Source organism: Megascapheus bottae, chromosome 4, assembly GCF_031878675.1.
Source record: "Megascapheus bottae isolate mThoBot1 chromosome 4, mThoBot2.hap1, whole genome shotgun sequence".
Taxonomy (NCBI): domain Eukaryota; kingdom Metazoa; phylum Chordata; class Mammalia; order Rodentia; family Geomyidae; genus Megascapheus; species Megascapheus bottae.
Window position 1 is genome coordinate 48646764 of NC_143512.1, and position 19245 is coordinate 48666008.

The 19245-nt window shown below is 37.8% G+C and overlaps 1 protein-coding gene across 1 annotated transcript in view; it reads left to right on the plus strand.

Moving 5' to 3' along the window:
- Positions 1–18896, plus strand: part of Adamts6 (ADAM metallopeptidase with thrombospondin type 1 motif 6) — a 187597-nt gene extending 168701 nt beyond the window's left edge. Inside the window, exons 22-24 of the mRNA XM_090331864.1 lie at positions 8244–8420; positions 9902–10058; positions 17665–18896. Of these exons, the coding sequence (XP_090187990.1) occupies positions 8244–8420; positions 9902–10058; positions 17665–17774 (444 nt within the window). The 3' untranslated portion in view covers positions 17775–18896. The remainder of the gene's footprint in view (positions 1–8243; positions 8421–9901; positions 10059–17664) is intronic.
- The last annotated feature ends 349 nt before the right edge of the window (positions 18897–19245 follow it).

Sequence of the window (19245 nt, forward strand, 5' to 3'; positions counted from 1 at the left end):
TATCATATATAGGCTCACTTCACATTGACTGCCTGACCAATACTTTTTTGTGCCAGTGATATTTTTTGTTGTTGTTTTTTTTGGTGCTGATCTTGAAATTCCTGAGCTTTTATGATCAAAGCTAGCACTCTACCACATGAGCCACGTCCAACCTTTTTTGTGATTAATTGGAGATAAAAGTCTTACAGTCTTTCCTGCCTGGGCTGGTGTTTTGAACTGTGATCTGCAGATCTCAGCTCCTGAGCAGTGAAGATTATAGATGTGTGCCATTGGCTTTTGTTTTAAAATGGATCAACCAAAGTAATCATCTTGCAGAAGAAACCGTTAAGTTGGGTATGGTGGACCATATCTGTAATCCCAGCTACTAAGAAGGTGGGAGCAGGAGTATTTTGAGTATGAGGCCCAGTACAGGCAAAGGGAGCTGAAAGAGCCTGTGTCAGAAACCAAACAAAATGAAACTAAAAAGGCTGGAGATCTAGTTTGAATGATAGAATGATTGCCTCACACATACAAGGCTCTAGGCTTAATCCTCAGGGTGTGTGTGTGTGTGTGTGTGTGTGTGTGTGTGTGTGTGTGTGTGTGTGTGTGTGTGTGTGTGTGGAGAGTAGAAGAGAAGGAGGAAGAAAGGAGGTGAAGAAAAACCTTAAAATTTAGTATTTGGAATTGGAAGCATAGCAGCAATATGCCTATGATTTACTTTTAAATTCAATTCCAAATAGATCCTTCTTACCCATTCTTAAATTTTGAATTCTTACCTATCTGATCTTTTAAGTGAATTCTTATCTATCTAATCTTTTAAGTAGCTTGCTTAAATGGATCTTAGATGCTTTTAAAAATCAATGAAATCTCTTAAAGAAATACATATGTGTGTATACATATACATGTATATATGTATGTATAGATATGCATGCAGAGAGCATTTTAATCACATTTATGCTATCTTCTTTAAGATAGCTAAGTCCAAAGTTCAGAAATAAGGAGTGCTGGAAAGTGACATATCCATGTTGGGATTCTTATCTTCAGGAAACTATTGTTAGCTACTGTTATTTCTCTACAGATGACTTAGAAAATGCACATCATGAAGAACTGTCCTTGTTGTCTAGTCCAGCACTGTATTTACCACAGTTATTATTCTTTGTTCAAGAGGTGATGATTTCTGTCCCATAGCCTCTCCTATTATCTTGGAAGAGGTAGGCTGTGTTCTTAGGCTTCTATATCTTTACCAGGCCTCCCATGTCTTCCCTAAATGGGTTAAAAATAACTAAATAGCCTCAAATGGAACAGATGTGTAAATAGCTATAGGGAGAGCAAGACACCTGACTTTCCCATCTGTTCTTCTCAGTAGAAGAGCAAGCAATGTTCATTCTCTTTACAGTTAACCTTTTGTGAATATTTCACAGGATTTTCTTTTGACACACCCTTCCTTTCCTGTTCCTCGATGATCTGGATGAGCTCTGCTAATCAAAAGGGTGAGGTTCAGCTGATGAATACACACTGCAGTAAGAGGAATTTACCTTTGACCTTTTCCAATTCTTTCTCATCCATTCTACTCTAGTATAAAATTTTTGTTGTTGAAAAGCCAGCATCTATTTTCCCCAGCAGCTAAACCCACCCAGTGCTTATAACAAAAGATTTTTTTTTAAAAAGAGCTTATTTGCTGTGGTGGGAAATGGCTCATTGGCAGCCTTTTATGGAACTTATGAACCTATGGCTTTCCCGTTTCCTATCATCTATCTCAGTCTCAGGATCACCCATATTATGTTGAACTTTAAGTATTTTATTTTTCTACCCCCGCATGGCAAGTAGCTCTTGAAAGTTTTGCTACATATAATGGATGGGGTCCAATAGTCCTAATCCAGGATGACTGATTTCCCCAGAGTGGCTCTGGCAAATGGCCTGTTTCTTGCACTTTTCTTACACAAGTGGGTAAGGAGCACACATCCTCCTCAGCTGACTTGAGGGGCCTTTTAAGTATCCTTATTGAAGAAGGACAAGGTGGGAGTGGAGTACCTAAAAGGGCCGGTGTCTTGTTTGAGAAGACAATGGCGCTACCAACTTCAGTGCTCTTAGGTTCCACTTGCATGCTGTGATTAGTTAAGCACACCACTGCAGGGAGAACTCAGTCTAATCTCAAAATACTAGTATTTCTATTTGTGTGTGTGTGTATGTGTGTGTGTGTGTTTGAGAGAGGAAAGGAGGGAGAAGGATGGGCTTACTATGTAGTCCAGCCTGCCCTTGAACTCATCAACCTCCTGCCTCAGCCTAGATGCTGGTATTACAGACAGGAATCAGATTGATTTGTGCAATGTTTCTTTTATAAGTGAGGGCCAAATTGCTTTCCCTGGTGTGGTTTTAAGTACTTTTTTCTTACAAAATATGTTTTTGCTTTTTAATCGTAAAGGTGCCTCATAAAAACCACCTCCTATATAGGTGGTCTGGTCTGATTTAAAATAATCGTGAGGTCTGAAATTTATGAATGTAAGAGGGTAGAATAATTATTTACCTACAATGGAGAAAAACAGAAATAATTTTATTAGAGAATAGACTTTCCACTGGAGTAATGTCTTCTACCCTACTATTTTCTGATTTATTATATGAAAGAATGATGGAGTTTTATATTTGTAACTATATTCTTTAGTCCCCAAATAAAATTTTATTACTGAACTATTTGAATTTCTTGCAATGACTAGAGGATTTATAGCATATTCAAAAACCATGCAGAAACACATCTTTTATGTGGTATAGACCAGTGATTACCATGGAGAAGTATTCTGAAGCATTCCCATTTAAGATCTGTAGAGTTTGGGCTTAGTGTATCTACTGAATAAAAAATGTGGTAGAGATGTATAATAGTATCCTCTTATATGTGAGGTCCCCTCATTGAATACCCAGTTCCATGATTTATGCATAAGCCTATATATCCATGTTTTATCGCAAAAATATATGTCATGAAGACAAAATTTAAATATATTAGGCATAGTAATAGGTTAGAAATAACTAACAAAACTGAAGACTTTTTTAATGCACACAAATAAAAGTGATGTGAATATCATCTCTCATGGGCCATAGACCAGAGGCTTGAACCCAGTCTCCCAATAAGCCAGATGTAGACACTTGCTCACGTTGTTTACATTTGGCCCAAAGTAGGACAGGAGCTGTTCTACCTTTCTGGTAGGAACCCACACAAAGGTTATAATTTTTAGAAGGGATCATGCATGTACAAAATAAAATCAAAATTCTACAGGGTTCAACCAACTATAAGCACTAGTTGAGCAGAGAGAGTGCTGTAAATCTGGTTTGGTTTGGTTGGTTGGTTGGTTGGTTGGTTTGGCCTGGGATCAGATCCATTGTATGCTCATGACATCAGAGACAAGGACTTTTTTTCATATAGTTTTTATTGTAATTAACAGAAGGGTTACATTATATTCACCAGATAGAAGGTACATTAATTCACATACATTGATACCCTTTCTCATAGACAAGGACTTTTGAGGGCAGTTTTCCATTTAGCTTCCATTCTCAGGATGAGAACATAGCGGTAGGAAAATGGGATTGAGAAATATCTTAACAGAACAATGATTAGACCTAAAAAGAATAAAAAAACAAAACTTTGTCATGATGACTTTCTCCAAATACTGTTTCTGTTCCTGTGTTTGAGAGCACATGCATTCTACACCATACACCTGGCCTTTTCCTATGCCCTCCACTCTGCTAGCATAGTATCTATTATTTTGTGTGTATGGTCTTGTTTACACTTCTGTGAAAATAGATTGTATTGGTTATTTTCTTTCAGAAGTGCCTGGTTTCATCACAGTGGAAGACAAAGTATAGTTTCCTTTCTCCTTAACTTCTACAACATCGTGATAAATGTGACAACCTCATTGGCAGATACAACCCCCTCAGCGGTTTTTGGATTTTTCATACCAGACCTATTCCCAAATCTATATCAAATTTCCATTCTGTATCAAATGGCTTGCTGTCCCTCATGTCAGAGGATATCTTGCTGATGCCCTCTTACAACTCAACAATATTGTAGCTAAGTAGAAGATATACCATGTCTTTTACACATAAACCAATTTTTTTTACCCTAAGTACTGACCACACAGTGTGTCCAATTAGCAAATATATATTTCCTTTTGCTGCATAGTTTCACAGATAGAATATAGGTTCTTGCCATAGATCTTAATAACCTCACCATATGATTTTATTTTTCTTATATTGGAAGTTTTTGCCTTTTCAATGAAATGAAATATTTTGTAGCTTTTCCTTTATCAGAGTCAAATGCCCAGCATCACCAATTTTGCATTTGGGGAGGCCATTCCTAAGTAAAATAAAGGTTCCTTGAACACAAGTGCATTCTGGTAAGTCGATCTGGTTGCTAAATCAAGATGGTTACCAGAGAGGAGGGTGTAGTAGTATGCACATTATGGAATGCTGGACAAAGATGATTTGTGTTCCAGGCATGACTGCAGGAGATTTCAACACACTGCTCAGAATGGTGTGCAATTTAAAACATGAATTAACTATTTTTGAAATTTTCCATTCAATATCTCCAGACCACAAAAGTGTGGAAAGCAAAACCACAGAAAAATGGAGAACTACTGTAGTTTTTAGCCATTCCCTCTGTTGAGCTCTTATTTAGTGGATTTTGGGGTATAATTTTCCCAAACCATGTCTTGCCAGGGTAGAAGATGTGATTAATTAGTTTTGCATGTAAGTGCATAGTATCCTTCAGATGGCATGTGCCTTTGACACTTGTGTTTCCAAGCTTTCTTCTGACAGGAAGCTGCCATTCTGGATTTGTCTGTACTCCCCAGTCTTCAGTTTTCTCACTTGCAAACAGGTGCGACCATAGTGTTTATAAATAGGGTTTTTGTGATGATTAAGGAGATCACTACATACAAAGATTTAGAACACTGCCTGATAATTAAGATATATTAGTGCTACTCTATATTATTATTATTAGTTTTATTATTATCATCATCATTGTCATCATCATCAGTCTTGTTTTGTTTGGGTTTGATTTCTTTGAGACTTCTCAGACACATCTGGATGAAATGTCTGTCTGCATTGTCTGCCTCCCTTAATTGTAAGCAGAACTTGGCATATCCTCTTAGTATAGACTGCTTGAGATGATTACATTCTTAAAATAATAGGAGAAATTCCTTGCTACTGGAGAAAAAGATATTAGAATTTGCAAAAATGCATATGTCTCAGTCTTTTCTATACATACATATAATTTTAAAATGGGAAGGGGGGCAAAAGAATGCTAGAAGTACTTTACTTTTTCATTCTTTGCTTCCAAGTTAGATACTAATTATAACCTCAAAATCAATACCTAGTTTCTATATAACCCATGTGCTTTCTATTTTCTGAAATATGAAGGGATCTTCTATCCTTTATATTTTACCTCAATGTACTTTTTACAATAATCTGTTAATTTATATTATTATGTATTCTTATGAATTTTTATCAGTATGAAGAGCAGTCTAGAATACTGTAATTACAGAGGAATAGATAATGGGTAGATCCTGAAGAATGAATCAGAAGGTTAGGAATTAGTTCTAACTTTGTTATTTGCTATTTACTCTTCATTAAGTTAGTTACCCTTTCCCCATTTATAATAATTCTCAAATACTCACGAGATAAAGTATTTGAGCTAAACTATGAAGACTTAATGGAATGTAAAATAGTACATTATTTAGTGTTCCTATGATCCAGATGACCCACTGCACTAAGAGGGTACTAGAAACCCCCTAACACTTTGTTGGAATAATGGAAGAGATTGGCTTTGAAGTTAAAAGGCAAATTGAGACAAAATCAAGAGTTTGGAATAAAGACGCTTTATTCCACAGAAATTATTGCATATTTGAAGTATAAAGTGATAGAGTTGCTATGGGGATTAAATTCAGCCATATAAGCCAAGTACATATTACAAGGTCTTACATCCAAGAAAGAGTTATTACTATAATATTTACTATCTAGACAGTTACCCATGACTTATCTGTACATATTTAATATTTGCAACTTTCTACCAGTTACTTAACTTTTTTGTTCTAAAAGTATAATTGTAATTGCCATCTCAGAGGAGTTTAAGCATAATACCTAGCATGCAGTTTTTCTTTTTTATTTCTCTAGTTTGGTTTTGTATTTTATTGTCAGGGTAATGTTTACAGGGCATATGGTTTTTCATCAACAATAGTTCATAGTAAGCCAAGCTCCAGTGGCTCATACTTGTAATCCTAGGTACTCAGGAGGGAGAGATCTGAGGACTGAAGTTCAAAGCAAGCCCAGGCAGGAAAATCTCTCAAATTAATCACCAAATCAATCTGGAAGTGTGACGGTAGCTCTAGTGGCAGAGCTCTAGCTTTGAGCCAAAAGAATCTCAGAGACGGTGCCTAGCCCCCCAGCTTATGCAGCCAGGACTGACACAAAAAAAACAATTAAAAAAGAAGAGCTAATAGTGTAGTTAGGTGGGGGGTGGGGCATTGTGGTAGTTAGCAATCACTGAAGTTCCAGCTGCAGTAGCAGTGCTGTTAGCTTGTGCCTGGCATTAGGATAGCACTAGAGGCTACTACAAATATTTAGCATGGCAGAGATATAGAGAAATTAATCTGAAGAGGTTAAGTGGAAACTTGCTCTCATGATACAATATGCACATTCAAAGAGTTTAAAATTTATCTTCAAAGCAATAGTAAACCATTGAGGACTTTTCTGAAGCTAAAAGGCAATATTATCTGATTTGTGCTTTACAAAATTTCCTCTGATGTTCAGAAAATGGATTAGAGTGAGGCAAGAGGGAAAAAAAAAACAGGAGAATGTAAAGTTTGCAGAAAGGAAACTACACACAGTTCAGGAGAAGAGGGTTTATTGTGTGATGAGAAAATAGACCTCCTGCCCCCCAACATGGAGTCAGGCAGAGCAAGAGAGCTAAAAAAGGGAGGAAGTGAGAGATTGTATAGGGGGAGGGGTATAGACACAGTGGAAGTGGATGTAATGGGGAAATACCTCAGACTGGGGGACCTCCCACTGCCCTCAGGCATGCCAGTTGCTGGGGTTATAGGTGCTGGGCCAGGATTTCCAGGGTACAGGGGGAGAGAGCCAAGGGAAAAAGTCATTTCTTCCAGGTGGACCTAACAGAGAACTATTAGGAAGTAGTTGCAAAATTCCACTGGGAAATAATGTTTGTCTAAAGTAAGTTTAGTGACAGTGCAGATGGAGAGAAATTAACAGATGAGACTTACAAGGTCAATGATACCTAGAGATTGATTATATGGATAGAGTGAGGGACAGCAGGATTGAAGGGTATTATTGGGTTATGAAAAGGAATTTCTCTCTTTTGCTTCTTCTAAGTCTGTCTTGGAAAAAAAACTATGTATTATCATCTTTCAAAATTAGTTTTAATGAAACTTTCTAAGCTGGAGGAAAGGCTTTTCTTTCTTTCCTTCCTTCCTTCCTTCCTTCCCTTCTTTGTGCAATACCTAGATATTCTTAGGTACCACACTATGCGAGTAGTTGTTTCACAAAGATAAGTTTTTATGGTCTACTAATACCAAAAAATGTCATTTAAGAAAACTACAGCAGCAAGTAGAAAACCAAGAATTCCACATTCCAAAAATGAGGACCATCTTATCACAGCTGAATAAAGCCAAGGATAAGGAGAAATAGAGGAATAAGCCTATCCTTAGTAAAAGAAGAAAATAAATTAGCCAAGAAAAGCAAATACTGAGTCAGACACTGGTAGCTCAGGCCTATAATCCTGGCTACTTAGGAGGCTGAGGTCTGAGTCTCTGTAGGAAGCCAGCCCAAGCAGTAAAATCTGTACGACTCATCTCCAATGAATATCCCAGGAAAAGCCAGACATGGCACTGTGTTCAACTGGTAGAGGACTAGCCTTGAGCAAAATGAAGCACAGGAAGAGTCAAAGCCAAATTCAAGCCCCCAGATTAGCAGGGGGCGGGGGGGAGAGGGAATAGAAATAGAAAAAGAAAAACAAACACAGACTTCAGCTCTTTAAGACTTTAAGGAAAAGATCAAAGAGCTTCTGTTTTAAAACTTTTAAGGAATTTTGTACCTAAGAGATTTTGCCTAGAATTTAGTGTGCATGAATATGTGTGTATGTATATATATTAATGCACACATATATATGTATATTGTTTACACATGCACATTCTTTCTTTAAAGTCTTTCCTCAAAATTTTGCCTTTATCCTTTTGTTACTCATGTTTTTGTTTTATTTCTAGTGTACTCCAAAGTGTGGTCCAGGATTCAAACATCGGATTGTTCTGTGCAAAAGCAGTGATCTTTCTAAAACTTTCCCAGCCTCACAATGTCCAGATGAAAGCAAACCTCCTGTTCGAATCCGCTGTAGCTTGGGCCGCTGCCCACCTCCTCGCTGGGTGACAGGAGATTGGGGCCAGGTAAGGTGGCTGGATTGATGGTTCTTGTTGGACCCTAAAATGTAAACCTGAGGTTCTTGAGGTTGTGGCTTTGGAAGGGTTTGAGTGTCACCATTAGCACACTGGAATCCAAGCAGGAGCAAAAAAGTGGCAGCATGTCACACTAAGTCGTGTTCTCCAGCTACATACATCCCTTTGTTTTCTTTTCTTTGCCTATCACTAGTCATTTTCTAATTTCCAAGATTCAAATAAACTGCAGTGTATAGTTTTGTTTACCTGACATTACTTGTTAGAAATTGCATTTCAAAGCTATGAAGTAGCTCAAGAAAATGATTATTTAGTGTGCATGAAGCTCTGGGTTTGGTCCCCATAAGTAGTAAACTTCTGGCCAAAACCCACTGGAGCATGGTCAAAAAAGTTAACATTTCTGGAGTATATCAGTACTTATATGCACTTGCTCTCTGTCCTTGGGAAAGGGTAAAGATTTTCAGTGCCCACTGAGGTAAGGAAACATATTTCCTCTGTGCCAAGCTCTTTGGAAGTTAGAAACAAAGTAAAATAATTAAATAAAATAAAGCTTGCAACTCTGAATAGCAACTTTCTCAAATGGAGTACACTTGATAAGTGTTTCTCCACAAAATTGTCAGTTTCATCCTACATTATGATATTATACACTTTTGTACATTTTAGAACACATTTACTTCTCATTCTTTACAAGAAACCATTTTTATGTCTATATGGATACTTTGCAAATCTGGTGAATGATCTGAGAGTTATTGCACACAAAATGAAGTAAAGCTTGTGCGTACTTTGTAAACGTACCATCCCCTGTCTTGGCACTGGTAAGCTCTTTATCCTTTTGATCACAGCCTCATGGGTTTTTGAGGGGTAGGCCCAAAGAACAGATCTATTTCCATTCCTCAATCTAGACAGTTGAGTAGTTCCAGCTACACTCAGTCTTGTAGTAACTTCAATCCTAAAGAGACAGAATCCCTGAGCAGATGAACAAGGAAAGGGAAACATGCTAACTGGCTAATATCTGATCATCTCTCAGGTTTGTGGCCTATGATACCTTAGAAAAATTCAAGTGCTTATTCAAACTTTTTAAAAATGATCCCTTAGCAGGCTTCATACCAATCACTGCTACTACACTAGGGATAATCTAATAGACCACCAGGTTATTGACCTATATACCTAAAATAACTAGGGATTAAAAGTGATCCCCCAGCTCTAGAATCTTTGAGTATTCTGTTTCTTCACTGGAATTTTCTCATTGCACTCCCATTACATTTCAACAATATTGCATGGAATTGTTGGAGAGATAGCACAAGAAACCACCATCTCTTATCTTCTGGGAACTCTGGCTTTCTAGGGCAATAGTATGAGTTTTAGAATCAATTCTGTAATAGAACAAATTATCTCTCAATGATGAGCTACCTGTGAGCTTTACTGTTGCATACTGAGAATTGGTGAAACTGGAATTTCTCTGTCTTTGAATGCAGTGTTCTGCTCAATGTGGCCTTGGACAACAAATGCGTACTGTGCAGTGCCTCTCCTATACTGGACAAGCATCTACTGACTGTCCAGACACGGTTCGGCCTCCATCCATGCAACAGTGTGAAAGCAAATGTGACAATACTCCCATCTCTAGTACTGAAGGTAAAGAGCCTGTGGTCTTTCATGATACCTCTAGTATTTCTAGGAACCCATAGTTACATAGTTTGTAAAGAAGGTGGTGAAAGCTGATATTAGTCCAGTGACTAATATCAGATCTAAGTTTAATGCTGACTCTGGGAATGCTATAGCCTTGCTAAGTCACTTAACTTCTTTAGAGGTAAGTCTACCGATCTATCAAGCAAGAAATTAGAGTGGGTAATCCCTAAGGTCATGGCCAAGTTGGAATGTTGGTTTTTTTTTAAAGGAAGATGTTGCCTAATGAGCCACTCTTTTTTTTTTATTATTGTTTCAAGCATGTTATGAAATCTTTATTATTTCAAGCATTTCAGTAGAATAATAATCAAAACTGTTTAAAGTCAATACCTTTTCTTTCTTAGTAGAATCTTAAGTGCATCATAGATTGGATGTTAGCAGAAGTAAGAGTTACATGCATAAGCAATGAGAGTCTCTAGGTGGAGAAGAGGATGGAGGTATCTGAGGGCGGGAGTACAGTTCCAGAGGGGATAGGTGTGAGGCTGCATCATAACCTTGGAAGGACTCAGGCTTGCCAAACCCTCTTAAATACAAGTGACAGATCTAATGGATTTTAAGGGGCAAAATGGGCAACTCACTCTCTTGTATTCAGTTGTGGTCTATGTCCAACCAGCAAATGATGTCCAGTAAATGGCTGGACACCAACCATAGCTGAATATACGTAACAATGTCACACTTATTAAAAGGTCACATTTCTAGAAGGGACTCTTGTCCACCCTTGTCAGTTTGACCTAGTGACTTTCTGTAGTCAGAAATGTGAATGTGAAGAAAACCTAGTCCTGAGTCAGAGAAGCTACCTCTGCAACATTGAAGCTCCACAGGGACTCTTGTCCTTGCCCTGTGTAATGAGCTACTCTTAAAAGTAAAAACTTTGTTTTGATGAGATAAATCTCTGCCATTATTAAGATCCAATTCCTAATTATTATGTGTGAGGAAAGCATATGTCTAAAAGTAATTGTAGTAAAAAAAAAGTAGTTGTAGTAGAGAAATGTTCATTTCCTCATTGTAGAAAGTGGACATAATTATGAAGCTCTTAATAAAGCAGGATGACAGTACTCTATAATGTTTCTTTTTCTTAGATAATGGAGAAATTCCTTTCAATAATGACAGAGTCGGCCCAAATCCTGAATTTTCCTATCTTTTATCTAAATAACAGAGTTTTATTCATTTTATCGATCATTCAAAAAATGTCTTGAATTCTACTACTATATACAAGAAATACGTACATCAAGAAATTAGAAATAAAAAAATCAGGTGTCATCCATGAAATGGAGATTGGGAGAATCTCAATGTGAGGTCATCTCAGGCAAAAAAAAATGGCAAAAATCCATCTCAACACACAAGCTAGGCAAAGTGGCACATATCTGTAAGCCTCCCACCATGTGAAGTAAAAGCTGTTAAGAATCTGGGGGCCGGGAGTTTAGCCTAGTGGTAGAGTGCTTGCCTAGCATGCACGAAGACCCGGGTTCGATTCCTCGGTACCACATGCATAGAAAAAAGCTGGAAGTGGTGCTGAGGCTCAAGTGGTAGAGCTCTAACCTTGAGAAAGTCCTAGGACAGGGAGTAGGCCCTGAGCTCAAGCCCAGGACTGGCAAAAAAAAAAAAGAATCTGGAGGCAAGTATAACATGGTGAATGGGGTTAAGAGTGCTTTTCCACACAAAATAGAGGTGCGTATGAACAACAGATAACACATTTAACTAAGAAGAAACCTAGTTGTGGGGCCCTGCTCGAAAATAACTATCAGAGCTGAGTCCCTGTCAGTCTATAAAGTAGGATTCTTCGGGCTAGGAATATAGCTCAGTAATACAGCTGTGCTTACCTAACTTGCGCAAGGCCCTGGGTTCAGTTAACTAGCAGCAACAACAAGATAGATAGATAGATAGATAGATAGATAGATAGATAGATAGATAGATAGATAGTTCAAGATAGTAAAATAAATGGAAGAATGAAGAAGTGGAGAGTTTTGACAACTAAAGAGAAAATGAGAGAGAGAGGAAAGATATCATGAAGCTAAAATAGTGGAAAGGAAATAGGAAAAGGAAAAAGGGAGGTATAATTTACTATATTCAACATCTGCTTTAGTTTTCTGTCTGAAAGCTGTCAGCAAAAGGGTAAAACTTGAGCATGATCTGGACAGCTTAACAGATTGCCACTCATGAGAGCAACACAACATTACTGTAGAGGTTGAATTATAGTCACACTGCCACTGCATTCAAAATCCTACAAATAATTTCCAAGTATGTATGCTGGCTGGGACTAGCTTACTCAAGCTCATGGGAAACTGTCCAAAAATGCCATTTTTGCCTTGTGCATGCAGTTTCAAGTTTCCTTGTAGTGTGTCTGGTGAGTCCCTTCTACTTCTTGAGAGCACAAGACACTGTGTCACTTAGTATTTATTGCTGTCAGGTAATGGTTCACGGTATGCCATGAGCTGGTAACCAACCCAGTAAACATGTGGTTAGAGTACATGGGTTTACTAGTCTATGATGTCTGATAGTGGCTTTGATGGATCTGAGTCTCCCTCAACAAAGAATCTCTTGGGAAAGCCTTCCAGGCTCATGCTGAGACCACTGGAACAAAATAGCTACTGAATTTAGTGTGGAATCTGAGGTATTAAAATCAGTGATAAAAACAATAAAGACCATTGAATGCTGATTTCTAGGAGGTAGGAAAGGTCAGTTTTTAATTTTTAATTTACCACTTCAAAGAGCTCGTAATTCACTTAGAGTTTAGGTTCACATTCCTGGCTGTCTGGATTTGGGTTGTGTTATACCACATGGAGGCTGAGTGTGGGTGGCATCCAGGGAATTGAACAGGACAAAAATAAAATGGGAAAGTAAGGAGAGAAAGGAATCATCCGTGGTGATATGAAATCAGAATAGCGCTTGATAGCTGGTTATCACCTTGTTTCAAGATAAAAGGAACTAGGTAAAAATGCTCCCAGATGAGATTTGTTATTTCCACTTTGGCTAGGATGTATAAAATGTATAAAATGCCAAGAGCTGTGTGCGATCTTATTAAGACGATCTCACAGAGAACACTCCCCCAACCCCAATGCCTGTACCAGGAAAGCATCATGCTCATCTCTGCCTTTCCATTTCTTACCAAGCTCTCCATTTTTATGGGTAGTCTGTCAAAAACATAGCTGTTTTGTACTTTCTTTTTTTCAATCTAAAAGATGTGACTTAGGTGCTTAATTCCTAACTCAACTTACTATGTTCATCTGAATCTCATAAACAGTTCCTAGGCACTGAGAATTGATGGTGCTATTCTAAAGGCAGATGCTGAAGAGCTCACTGTGGTCACAGAAAGATCTGTGTGTGGGTGTCTCCATGCACTCCAGTTGGCAAGCTCTAGAGTGTTTGATGAACTAAATGCTAACGCACTCCATTTGAGGAGCTGGTCTTCTATTCACTAGGCCAAATCAAGACTTCAAAGTCAGAATGAATTTAAATCCAACTGTATGCTAAATGTGTAAGGCTTTTGAAAGCATATCTTTTAGATCAATGTTTTTGAAAGACTAATGTAAAGCACCTGGAAAAATCTCATTGGCACATCAATGGTAAGTAGATCAATGTGCTGCCTATGAAACTGGTTGTCTAATTTCATCACTCAACTTTACCAAAGCTTAGGTTGTCAATAAGAACCACTCCAATATGTGTGGCAAGTTATTTACAATCCTAATAATGGATCTAGCACAGAACACAGGGACTGACTTTAGGTCCTTGATGTGTTTCTAAGAATTTTGGCATACTCCATACATTGTTTTTCTTTTCCTACTAGAATTCTTTGGTCTTTAGTAGTGTGTGTGTGTGGGGGGGGGGGGTGTTAAGCAGAAATGGAATGGAGTGTAAAAGGAGAGACTAGTTAGGTCCTAGAATGTGTCCTTGAAACTATATAATAATAAGCTGGGTGCCAGTGGAATCATTGTAATTTTGATTACTCGGGAGGCTAAGATCTGAGGATTGTAGTTCAAAGCCAGCCCAGGCAAGACAGTCCAGTCCTTGAGAATCTTATCTCCAACAGACTACTCAGAAAAAGCCGGACGTGATGATGTGGCTAGCTCACATGGTAGACCATTAAGTCTTGAGCAAAAGAAGCACGGGGCAGTGCCCAGGCCCTGCAGCCACAACAAAACAAAGTAAAGAAAAGCAAAAAAGAAACCATAAATAAAGAAACCAACGTACTTTCAAGAAAAAAGTTGGCAGAGGGTTTTGCTATTCTCCTCCCAGGAGAGTAGTCAGCTAGTATAGCCAGTATGCCCAGCTGATAGTGGGACAGAAAAATCATATTCTTTCTTCTTAAAATCTGTGACCCATATGCCTTAGAGTCCATGATTTTAAAATATAAGAAAATGGGTAGGGATATAGGCCAGTGATAGAACACTTGTGTAAACTAAAAAAAGTATGATAATAAAGATCAAAAAGCTTAAGGCAGATGAATTTATAGAAAATATATTTTTTGAAAACCTATGCTGGGAGACCATGAATTTGAGGACAAGTTAGCCTACATAGTAAGACCCTGTCTCAATTATAAGAGGGAGGAGGAGAGAAGAAGAAAGGGTGAATGAATTGGGAGAAGAGTAGGAAGGAGAGGTAGAAAGAAGAGACCTAACAAATTTATTAATATATCTAGAAATATTTATTTGGAGATAAAAATACTACTTGGTAATATCATGTAACCTTTTAATTACAATAAAAATACATGAAAAAAATACTACTTGGTATAGAGAAAAATTTAAGTATTACCCAGAAATCAATGTCTATTTATGATTGACCCTACATTAAAACACAACATTTTATTACTATTTTGATTTTAGTGGGAAAATGTGATTTATGTATGTTTCCCTGGATTTTATTTTGACTTTCTGATTGTAATGAGTTTTGAGAATGAGTAAGACCAGTGTAGTTATAACCCCTCAACTACATCATCATTAGGTCAGCAAGTCAATCCAAGCCTAGAACAAATCAATCCTCTCTTGCTAAGCTAAAACTGTCAAGGCTGAATGCACCAATCCAATTTAAAGTAGGTCTTTTTTTTTACCTTTCTTTATTAAAAATCATTATTAAACAGATAGGTTGCAGTTACATAAGTCGGGCAAAGAGTACATTTCCTTTTAGAAAATGTCATCTTTTTCTTCACTCTCCCACTTTTTCTCTCCCATCCCACTCACAAATTATATAGTTCATTTTCAACATGGTGCCCAGTGAGTAATATTGCTACATTGGTGTACCCTTTGTTCCTCCATTTCTGTATTAATGTTTTCAAGATAGTTTCTATAACATAGTATTAAAATTTCTTGGTGTATCTAAACATTATCTGTCTACTCATGTAAACTGATGAAATAAAGCAATAATTTAGGCTACTCTAAATGACTGAGACAACTGAACTTGTATTCTTAGGGCAGTATTTTCCTAAAAGCAATCCAAATATTGCATTCCCACTGAAAAGTTTAGGGTTTAACTTCTTGTTTCTTTCCCAACTTCTGGCAATCAGAGACTACATCACTAATGATGATAATAGCAATTCAATCTCTTACACTTACCCTGTATTTTCTATGCAATTGTTTGAATTGATAAATCTGTACTCACCCATGTTCCATGGTAGAATGAATAATCACTCTTAGGGACTAATGAAAAACTAAGAAGGGAAGTGATTGTTTCATAAAGGTAGTACACAGCAGAGTTAGTATTAAATCCAAGCAGTCCGGCTTCTAATTTTATGTCCTTGTGCTATTAAAACAACCAGTTCTCTTCTATCTGTTTATCAGCTAAATCATTTTTATATTTTGGCAAAGAAAGTCAAAGCCAAAGTTTACTTTTGTATTTTAAACAAAGACCTGTTGTAGAATGTAATGTGATTTGGGATTAAAGATGAGTGATATTGTATTACCAGGGTAGACTTAGGTTTTTTGTGCATTTTGGTGACTGTTTACATTGACAATAGATTTCTCTTGGTAACGGTACAATCTCCCCCCCCCCAAAAAAAATCCCACAAAATATTCATATTTTAATTTTTGGAGAGTTAGGTATGTTTACTGATCATACCTCTAGCTTACAATATGCACTCTGCTCACCTCAGATTCACGTGGGATTCATCAGGCATTATCCAATTTTTAGTACAAAGTTTAAAGAATATTTTTTGTACTTCTTAGCCATCTTCCAGCCAAAACTCAAATTTACTGAGACTCCTCATGTGAAAAGTTTCTGTTCGTATTTCTAAATATTATTTTCTTTGTAAATCAAATCTTGAGTTAGTGGCAGAGTTTATGTGTTTAGAGGAGTTGAGGATTCCAGTTTCAAATTTTAAGACTGTCATTGAAAGGGCTTTTAAAGTGAGATCAGTAAGATTGTTACCTTACATTTCTAATAAGAAGAACTAGAAAGTTTCCCATTTTTTGCATTTAATTTTTCCATGTTTATCCTGTGGCTCATGTATCAGATACTAGTTTCTTAGAGGTTTAGTGGACATCTGATGCCAGGAAAAAAAACAAAAAACAAAAAAACAAGCAAACCTCACCCTACCTGAGTCCTAATTACTTTAGCTGGTTTACCCAGGATGCTTCAGTGGAGCCAACCTGGAAAAAACAAAGGTGCAACTTTTGTTCTTGGAAGTGTATAAGAATTTAAGTACTAGATTGATAAAGTACTCTTAGATCTCCAGATAAAAGTGAGCAGAATCCGAAGAAGAATATCACTGCCATTGTTGGCAGCTATGGCATTATGTGGCTGGTGGGTGGAGATGCTGCTGTGGCCACCTCTGCAAACAGCCACAAGTGGAGCTGGGGAAAGAGCATTTATTCACCTTCTGGCTGCAACAACTACAGACTGCAACTGTGGCAATTCTAGCACTGAAGAGAAAATACACATAGGAAAAAAGGAGGCCATGTCTCACTTCCAAATTAAAAAAAGACATTTCTACATGTTTCCATAACCCACAGACTGCTGCCATTTGAGGCCAACCCCTCCAAGCTTTCCTCTTTGTCTAGTGCATTGCAGAATCTAGGCCAGCATCAGCAGTCCTTTTCTTCCGCCCAGGCCCATCCCCTGCCTCACAGATGCAAAGATTCTCTTGAGACGTGTACTTTGGTATCAAACAATACAATTCATGTTTGATTTGGGATAACCTTGCACTGCTGAATAAAATAGCCCTTGAGAAAGAAGCAATAAAAGCTCTGTAAGAAAAATGACTCATGTTTCCAAGCTGTCTAAAGTGATCACTTATCCCAACAAATGGTAATTCTTTCAAGACGCAGTGGGCATGCACCATACTTATAAAAGTCTGGAAGAAAAGCCTTGCAAACTTATTTTTAAAGAAATTTTGTGCTAAACTCTATCAAAAGAATGTTTCTGGTAGGCTGTACCAGACAGAGCATGCTTAAAAACAAAAACAAAAACCACATGGATGTGGAAGCCAAGGTGGATTGGCCCAGAATGGGGGTCGGGGGATGGAGGGAACAGCAAAGTCCTTGCTAAACATCCAGGCACATCAGCTTGTTTATGAACTTGTTTATGTGCCCCTAATTGTTTTCCATTTTCTGCCCCCATTCGTTAGAGTGCAAAGATGTGAACAAAGTGGCTTATTGCCCACTGGTGCTGAAGTTCAAGTTCTGCAGTCGAGCATACTTCAGACAGATGTGTTGTAAGACCTGCCAAGGACACTGACCCACGGAAAGCCAGAGAGAGAGCCTTGTCATTTCATCGTGGAAATGCATCCATCAAGAAGAGCCACCCAGAGGAAGAGGATTGATGTCCTTGCAAAAGCATTACCCTGTGGAAAACGTAACCACTGGTCAGCCCTAGCTGACAGGATTTCAATATTATTTTAACTTCTGTGAAGTGGGATTTATTGATCCAAAGTGCTGGACACGATATTAGGAGGGAATGCCAGATTGGAGAGATCCAAACAACACAGGGAGACTGCTTACTGTGGAGCGTTTGTGTTCTTTCGAGTAAATCCAATAGCCTGTTTACCTCCGTGGACCATTAAGATAATTTTTATTATGGACTTAGCAATGACACTGAAACCATTTGTATTTAAAACTGTTTAAAAATGTAGCTGTTATGACTTGGTTAACTATGGAAGTAAAGAAGATTCAGAATTCTTAAGTCATAGCTTAAAAAATATTTACTATACTTTATCTCACTATAACAGCACCACAATTTAAATTATAAAAAATGGGCTTTGAACTGTAATTTAAGGACCAATTATAAATCAAAAGTAATGGAAGTTTGTATTCTTTTTCTCCATTCCACTTAATTTCCTTAGGAATAATCCCCCTGTTCTGAACACTGCTGTGAGCCATATATAAAACTATATTAACGTGGACAATGAGGGACTTAGTTTAAAGCAGAGCATCGGTTGCTGCAGCTGTGCAAGACTATAAATTCAGTGCTAAGAGACGGTGGCCAACTTGCCAATGTGCAAGTGAAGCTGAGATTTCCATTAAAAACTTTAAGAGAAAAACATTTCAATTCCATCCAGAAGCCAGACCTGTGGTATGGTAGAGACTGAAATATGGGGCCCCTAACTACCACCACACCACACAGGATGACTTATTTTTCACTTGAGTGCCTGCGCCCCTCAAAACTCACTGTGTTTACATCTTCACCAGCCACAGATCAGCTTCTGCCTTCGATTGTTACATGCCCGTCCAGCTTACTGAGATGATGCCATGCAAAAGATAGGCTCAGTAACAATCAGGCTGCCCCTTTTGCAACATGCTGACAATTATGATTCGTTCCGGATGTCTCTTCTTTGATATGGTAGAAGGGCGTTTATTTATATAAGAGCAAGTGTATGTGTGCATGTGAGTATGTGTGCATGTGTGTACTTGTGTGTGCACACGAGCGCATGCAGGAGCTTTTGAGTATGCAGGTAGATGAGTGTGCTTGCACATAAAATGTGCTATTGCTTTGAGTTTGAAAGTAGGCAAGGGACAACAACCAAAGAAGAAAATCTCACTAGGACTAGATAGAGATCGTACGGCGTGATTTTCACCATCATCCTACCGAGTATTTTGTATTTTTTTATATGGATACTGTTTTGTTAATGCCAATGAAATGTGAAGCCCAGTTTCTTGGGCAAGTCAAATTCTAGAAGGACATCCACCTAAATTAAAATGACTAGCCTGTG